The sequence below is a fragment of the Triticum aestivum genome, chromosome 7B (assembly GCF_018294505.1).
Source record: "Triticum aestivum cultivar Chinese Spring chromosome 7B, IWGSC CS RefSeq v2.1, whole genome shotgun sequence".
NCBI lineage: Eukaryota > Viridiplantae > Streptophyta > Magnoliopsida > Poales > Poaceae > Triticum > Triticum aestivum.
This window is the reverse complement of record NC_057813.1, coordinates 305,597,444-305,605,220: the sequence shown is the minus strand read 5'-3', so window position 1 is coordinate 305,605,220 and position 7,777 is coordinate 305,597,444. Positions and strand designations below refer to the sequence as shown.

At 48.0% G+C, this 7,777-nt stretch overlaps 1 protein-coding gene across 2 annotated transcripts in view; it reads left to right on the top strand.

Annotated features, from left to right (window-relative positions):
• The window catches only part of LOC123156780 (translation initiation factor IF-2, chloroplastic), a 25,833-nt gene that overhangs the window by 17,043 nt on the left and 1,013 nt on the right, over positions 1-7,777 (top strand). For both annotated transcript variants that reach the window (XM_044574957.1, XM_044574956.1), the window contains 3 exons: positions 6,746-6,982; positions 7,063-7,338; positions 7,576-7,764. In XM_044574957.1, the coding sequence (XP_044430892.1) occupies positions 6,746-6,982; positions 7,063-7,338; positions 7,576-7,764 (702 nt within the window). The remainder of the gene's footprint in view (positions 1-6,745; positions 6,983-7,062; positions 7,339-7,575; positions 7,765-7,777) is intronic.

Sequence of the window (7,777 nt, the reverse complement as noted above, 5' to 3'; positions counted from 1 at the left end):
AATGGGAGATTCAAAATTTCGAATCAAAACCCAAACACTGCAGCGGAATAAACTAAGTACATCAAGCACCGAAGATAAATAGACTGATCAGGCCAAAGATAAAGATTCGGAGGTGACTAAGCAAATCTTTCGAGGAAAGATAAGATAATCGTCCAGGAATAGTAAGTCACAACTTTCGCTATGACGATGGTAACATAGAATGATAACAGTATAAACAGCATGAGCGAATAACAAAAAAGTGAAGAATGAGAGGACAACGCACAGAACAGATAAGCTCATACGAGAGTAAACATGCTACAGGTGAAGATACATGATCATGAAATCTACCGGATCATAGAGCACTGAAGATAAACTACCGAAAGTATTTGGTAGACTAGTTCGCCCTTCTGCAAAAGGGCTACGCTTGGTTGGAGGGACTTGTGATTGAACACAGGAGCAAACCTCTCTCCATCCTATTCTCCTTCAACCCAAAGCTAATCAGACTTAAGTTGATTTCGCTCGTGATAGATACTTGTCGGTGATCTCCAAACCTTCGACAGACTTCTTCGCTACCCACAATTACTCTTGGTTGTTGAAGACTTTGCTTGGTGAAGACAATTACTCTTCGATACTCAAGCCGACACCTATCCATCTAGAGAGTGTGCAACTCTCAAGAGTAATAGGTACAAGAACGCTAACTCAGAAGTACTATGATGCTCAACCACTGTCTAAGTTTCGGCTCTTGATTTTCTCTCAGTGGATCTTAAACTCAAATCTCTCGAGAGTGGTGCTCAATCAATCTTCTCAGAATCTTAAGCGGAGCAGCCAACGGATAACGTTGGTGCGGGGCGGCTATTTATAGCCGCAGCCTTCCCTGAAGGGAAATGACCAAATTGGACACGTGGCTCAGCAATGGCCGAACGACAGGTTTCCAACGGTCAGATTTTGAGCACAGTTGTAACATTCCTTGCGGAGCAAGTAATGCTAACTCCTCGGTCTGAAAGATATCTCCTGTAGAACCAAAGAGCACCGTCTTCTGCTAACCGGTAATCATTCAAAGCAAAAAGAGATTTCTCTCAGTCTTTCATAGGTTTCAGCTAAGCATCACAGCGGATCTAAGCTTCGAGAACCTATACACCCTCTTAATAGTACGGTGGTCCTATGACTCAAATAAGAGAAAGAAGAACAACGAAATGAATGCTACGTCTTCACTTCGCCTTCAATCTTCTCGACTACAGTCATTCTTCCGCGGACATACCGAATGAAAATTGCTTTGCGTCAGCAATAATTTGAAGGGGCCTATTCCTTCAACACAATTTTCTCGTCATCATGTCTTCTCGAAATGTAGCTCTTCCTTCTCTGCAACGCAAATAATATTCGGTGAAGTTCTTCGAACTTCAACAACGAACATAGCATTCTCCTTGGACTTGCATGGACTATTTCTCTCTGTGTGCACTAGCAAACAAACCAGAGAACCATTAGAGCGGGTCTTAACCTTGTAGACCCACTTACAAGCGATTGGATGAACAGAAGGAGGAAGTGAAAGAAGATCCAATGTGCTAGTGCGCTCAAGAGCAGCAATCTTCTTTGCCATCGCATGCTGCCATTCGGATGAACAACATCACGATAAGAAGTCAGCTCAAGAACAACAACACTAGAAAAACCATAGCAGTCCACAACGCGAACCGGGCGATCACGTAAGCCATAGGTAGGCTGAGACGAGTTTGATGTCACTTCAGTAGACGCATCAACAATCTGCGAATGACGAGTATAATATTGAGGAAAAGAGGGAAGAATACAAGGAGAAATCACTGAGATAGACTCAAGTGATGGAGACGGGGAAGCCACCGTGGATGAAAGTGCGGAATCCCGTGACAAATGAGGTGAGGGAACTATAGGAGATTATGATGTTGGATCTGCAACAGTCGGAGGAGCGGGAGCAGTGGGATGGGTGGACAAGGGCTCAACATGGTTGATATGCGTGTCGGGAAAAGTGAGGAAAGAGATTCTCGACCGGAAGGTCGAGGAAGATGGAGGTGTGGGGGCCGTTGGATCTCTGATCCGGCAGGTGGCTGTGGATTTGGCTAGGGTTTTTGAAGGGTGAGGGGCTAGGGTGGCGGCTGGTTTTAGGTAAGGGGGTGGTTTGCCTCCTAGATTTTAGTGTTTTTGCCCCAATTAGAGGAGATTGGTTGCCTTATATTGCCAAGGGGTAGGTGGGCTATTTAATTTCAATTTGATTTATTATTTACATGGCTATAGTGCCTACATATTTATCCCTTTGGGCATCAAGCGAACTTTGATTGATGCCGAATTTAAACGTAGCCCTTCTATAATATAACAAGGCCACACAAAAAATGATCAACCCATTTGGAGCTCATTTAATTGCTATTTGGAAAATAATTCCATTTAATGAATAAATGAGGTTTGGACTACAAGTGATAGCTAGGCTTGGTTTAAAATTGCGAAACAATTTGGATAGCTCCCAAATGTCACAAAAAGAGTGTTTGTGCAAGGTTTGTGAGTGAGTCTTGGACTAGAACATCGAAATGGAGAGGGGTTTAGTTATCCACTATTTAACAAACTGGCGGAGTAAAATATCAAATTAATTGATTTAATTAATGCAATATGCTGCCAAGGGATGCTCATGATGCAATGATGATGAAAAAGAAAATAATAATCAATTTCTAATTTGGGCAAACCCTGGGATGTTACATGTAGGCGTGACTTCTTGCCATGGTGTTGTTGACGCAATGCTATATGTGGTAAACTTCAACATCACTCACCCCGTGTACCTTGCCACGACGTCGATGCCTGGCGATGGCACGATAGGTTTGGCCACATGTCCTTCAACGTGCTGAGATGCATGTCTCTCAACAAGATGGTGTGTGGGCTGCCAGAGCTGGAGCATGTGGACTATCTCTGCGATGTCTTCATCACCACCAAGCATCGACACATTCCCTTCCCCAAGAAAGGCGAACTTCAGGGTTGCAGGACGCCTTGGCCTCGTCCATGGCTACGTGTGCGGGCCTATCATCCCCTCAACCCACGGCAACTACGGTGGTTGTCGCTATTTCCTGCTATTGGTTGATGACTGCACCCGCTGCATGTGGGTAGTCTTCCTAGCAGGAAAATGGGATGCTGCTGCTTCAATTCAACGAGTCCAAGCAGCAGCTGAAGCAGAGTGTGGTCGTCCACTCCATGTCTTCCGCACCGACAACGGTGGCGAATTCACCTCGCTGGAGTTTGTACACCATTGCGAGGAGCAAAGTGTGCAAGCCAGTTCACGGCTCCCTACTCCCCACAGCAGAATGGAGTAATGGAACGCCGGAATTGGAGGGTCATCACCACTGCTCGTGCCCTGCTGAAACAAAGGAAACTGTCAGCAGCATTTTGGGGGGAGGCGGTCACAACTGCAGTTGTCCTGTTGAACCGAGCCCTTACCAAAAGTCTGGCTGGCATGACGCCATTTGAGGCATGGCACGGGAGGAAGCCTGCTGTACAGCATGTTTGCACCTTTGTGTGCGTGGTGTATGTCAAGGATGTGCGATCGCAAGCTTGATGACTGCAGCTCCGCCATGCTCTTCATTGGCTACGACAAGAGCGTCTAGGGCTATTGCGCATACGATCCAGTGAACAAGCGTGTCCATATCACCCGTGAAGAGGCCAGCTGGGATTGGGCGGCTGGCAGCTCAGACACACCGTGCAGTGACTTCATCAGGGGGGGGGGGGACTTCCCTTGATCCTGCACCATCTCCTGCTGAACAGCCAACTCCAGCATGCTGCCAGCGACACCAAGCCAAGCAGCCTGAGTTCGTGTCACCACCACCCAACGACAACAAGCGGCTGGACGCAGTTCATGATGTCACACCGTTGCGCTACCGTGGCATTGACAATGTGATCGGCAGGGCACCTGTTCCTGGACAGGCAGCACGCGAGCTTGTCGACGACACACTGTACCTTGCATCTGAAGGAGAGCCGAGCTCCTTTGCTGAGGTTGAGCGTGAGCTTGCATGGCGTGCAGCCATGAAGGAAGAAATAGACGCCCTGGACCAGAACAATACCTGGAAGCTTGTGGACCTACCACACGGCCATCACCCTGTTGGCCTGCGTTAGGTATTCAGATTGAAGAACAATGAGACCGGCGCTGTTGTCAAACACAAGGCACGGCTCATCGCCAAAGGGTACGTGCAGCAGCTCGGGATCGACTTCAATGAAGTCTTCGCCTCTGTTGCACCCCTCATGTCTGTTCGCCTTCTTATCTCACTAGCTGCCCATGAGGGGTGGGCCATCCACCACATGGATGTGAAATCTGCATTCCTGAATGGAGTGTTGGAGGAGGAGGTCTATGTGTCACAGATGCCTGGGTTCATCGTCACCGGGCAGGATAGCAAGGTTCTGCGCCTGAAGGTGTTATATGACTGCGTCAAGCCCCACATGCATGGAATGCGTGCCTCGGCGCCACACTGAAGAGCCTTGGTTTTGAGCCGAGCGCCCATGAGCACACTGTTTATGGACGCGGGCATGGCAGTGCGCGCCTGCTCATTAGCGTCTATGCCGACGATCTGGTGACCACCAGATCAGACCATGAAGAGATCACCCAAGTCCAGAAAGAAATGAAGGAATTCCTGATGAGGATCTTGTGCTCCTCTCCTTCTACCTAGGGTACACCAAGGCAAAGATGGAATCACCTTGAATCAAGGAAACTACGCCGCACGCATCCTCGGCATTGCTGGGCTGAGGAACTGCAATCCCTCGCCCACACCCATGGAGGATCGACTTAAATTGAGTCATGAGAGCACATCACAGAGGATTGATGCTACAACATAATGGCGGATCATTGGAATTCTGCAGTACCTCATCCATACGAGGCCTGATCTCGCCTTCTTGGTGGGTTATGTGAGGAGCACCCTGCGGTGGAGCACATGGGCCCCGTGTGATTCAGGGGAGGCTAAACTGGTTGGCTATTCATACTACGGCCACGCCGGCGACATCGACATGAGGAAGAGCACGTACGGAGCTCTATTCTTCCTTGGTGGCAGCCTGATAAGCTGGCAATCAGCCAAGCAGCAAGTTGTGGCTGTATCTTCCTGTGAAGCAGAGTATGTCGCTGCAGCAACATCGGCAACCCAAGCCATTTGGCTAGCACGGTTGCTCGGCGATCTGAAGGGTCAGGAAGCTGACACTGAGCATGTCCGCACTGGCATTCAGCATGAACCCCGTTTTTCACGAGCAGAGCAAGCATATGGATGTCCAGTATCATTTTTTCCACGAATGCGTGGAGATTGGGAGCATCTCTACTGATTTTGTTGGCACCAAGGACCAGCTTGCAGACATCCTAACCAAGGCTTTCCATGAGCTCAGCACAAGCATTGAATGGTCAAGATCAGTGCCAACTAGACACACAAGGATCAGGGGGAGAATGTTAGCAGTAATGCTTGTGTTGCATTTACTTAGCTAGGTAGTAGTCAGGTCGGCTCGAGCTTCCTTACTCAGTGTATGCAACTAGTCGCCAATTTGCCTTTTTGCATGTACTGTCAGCTGCTAGACTGCAGGGTCGGTTTTGCACTAGCAACCGACTTGCCTATGTACTATAAATAGACCTCAAGGCAGCAATACAAGAAACATCTTCAAGTAATCAAACTATCCTGTGTTCAGCCCCAGCCCCCCTCTGCTTCTCTATTTCAACCTATTTCTAACAATACAAGAAACACTCATGTGTATAAAAAATCACCAGGCAACGAGGGATGGCGATTAGCCCAGCGACGACATTGTAACTGGCTTTTTGTTTGTACGCGCATAGCGGGTGATCGTTCGCCAGGGCCAGGATGGCAAGCGAACGGTGGTGAGGTGGCAGTTTTTACTGCGTGTGTGTGTGTGGGGTGGGGGTGGCAGTTTTTAGAAACTGCCATGGCAGTTCTTTCCTTGTATGGCATTTTTCCTTTTTTCCCGGGTCTTTTTTTGCGAAAACTGCCATCCATCGGATGGAGATCGTGTGGCTCAGAGGTAGTTCGCTGGCAAAACGTTCCTGGGAAACATCAGCCAGCTAAGAATACCGTTTTGTTTTGTTTTTTCTCTCTTTTTTTAACAGAGAAGCCAACAGCCGATCGAACCATAACAAAGACCGTAACGAAGACCAAACTGAGCAACCCGGCGGTGGATCAAGTCGCGATCAAGCCAGGCGGCACGGCGGCGGAGAAAATCGGGCCAGGCGGCGACCAAAACAGGTTGGCCGGTGGTCGAATCAGGGCGGCAGCGGCCAACGTAGATCATAGTGTGGGGGGCCATCGCGGATTCGGTAGCGCAGGTGAGAGGAGACGTGGCGGCGGGCCTGGACGAGGCAGGTGGCGACCAGGGCCAAGGCAGACAACACGGACTGTATGGGGGAGGCAGCGGCGTCGATGTGATGGAGGTGGGCATGGTGGAGATGGGTATGAGGGGCAGCAGCAGCCGGCATGATGGAGAGAAGCCGGCATGGCGGGAGAGAAGGGAGCAGCGGCAGCCGGTAGGAGGAGGACGGCGTCACGACACGCTGGAAGGATCAAAGCAAGAGTTGCACGCGTGAAAAATTTGACCTAGGCTCTAATACCATGTTAGGAAATATGCAACCTGTAGTTCCTGGGGCCAATGGCCAGTATATATACATGTATGAGCGGTCAATATGCAGGAAGCCCCTCGATACTACGGGGAAAATATGCAGGCCATGCATGAAACTAAATATAACTCTACCAATAAGCATCTTAATTTTGTGTTTCTTTATGTTTAACAGATTATTGGCTTGAACAATGTACCCCTTGCTGGTGACGAATTTGAGTCTGTTGATGACCTTGATGTTGCACGCGAAAGGGCAAACGCGCGTGCCGATGCAATGAGAATTGAAAGGATAAATGCGAAAGCTGGGGAAGGAAAAGTCACTCTGTCATCCATTGCAGCTTCCATTTCATCTGGGAATCAAGTAGGGATTGATACGCATGGGTTAAATGTCATACTTAAAGTTGATTTTCAGGTATGCATATTGCTTATAAACATCTGGTTTGAATCTTGTTATTGCCCACTCTTTCTTTCTAAGTAACTTGATCATGATAGGGTTCAATTGAGGCCATTAGGCAAGCCATTCAAGCGCTGCCTCAAGAAAATGTCTCTTTGAGATTCCTACTTCAAGCTCCAGGAGATGTGAGCCTCAGTGATGTTGATCTGGCTGTTGCTTCGGAAGGAATTGTATTTGGTTTTAATGTCAAAGCTCCGGGGCCAGTTAAGAAATATGCTAAGCAGAAAAGTGTGGAGATTCGATTGTACAAAGTGATCTATGATTTGATAGATGATTTACGCAATGCCATGGAAGGGCTTCTTGACCTTGCTGAGGTAAACAGGCTATCATTTTTGTACTTTTAAGCCAGTTGCGTAGAAAGCGTCTGAAAAGTCATTGCGACGTTGTCCTAATTGAGAGGTCAAAAGGTTCATTGTTTTTGTTCGGATACCGTTCATTGAAAGGAATACTTACTCCTAACATCGTAACTGGGTACTTTGGCAATATACTCTGAAGTTAATATTAGTTTCTGTTATTTCGAATGGTCATCCTAATATATCTTTCTTTGTCAGGAGGAGGTACCACTCGGTTCAGCCAAAGTTCGAGCTGTTTTCAGTAGTGGCAGTGGAAAGGCAGCGGGTTGCATGGTTACTACAGGGAAAGTTGTGGAAGGCTGCAATGTTCGGGTTCTTCGTAAAGGAAAAGAAGTTTATGTGGGTACACTTGATTCCTTGAGACGGGTGAAAGAAACTGTGAAGGAGGTATGCAAAATAC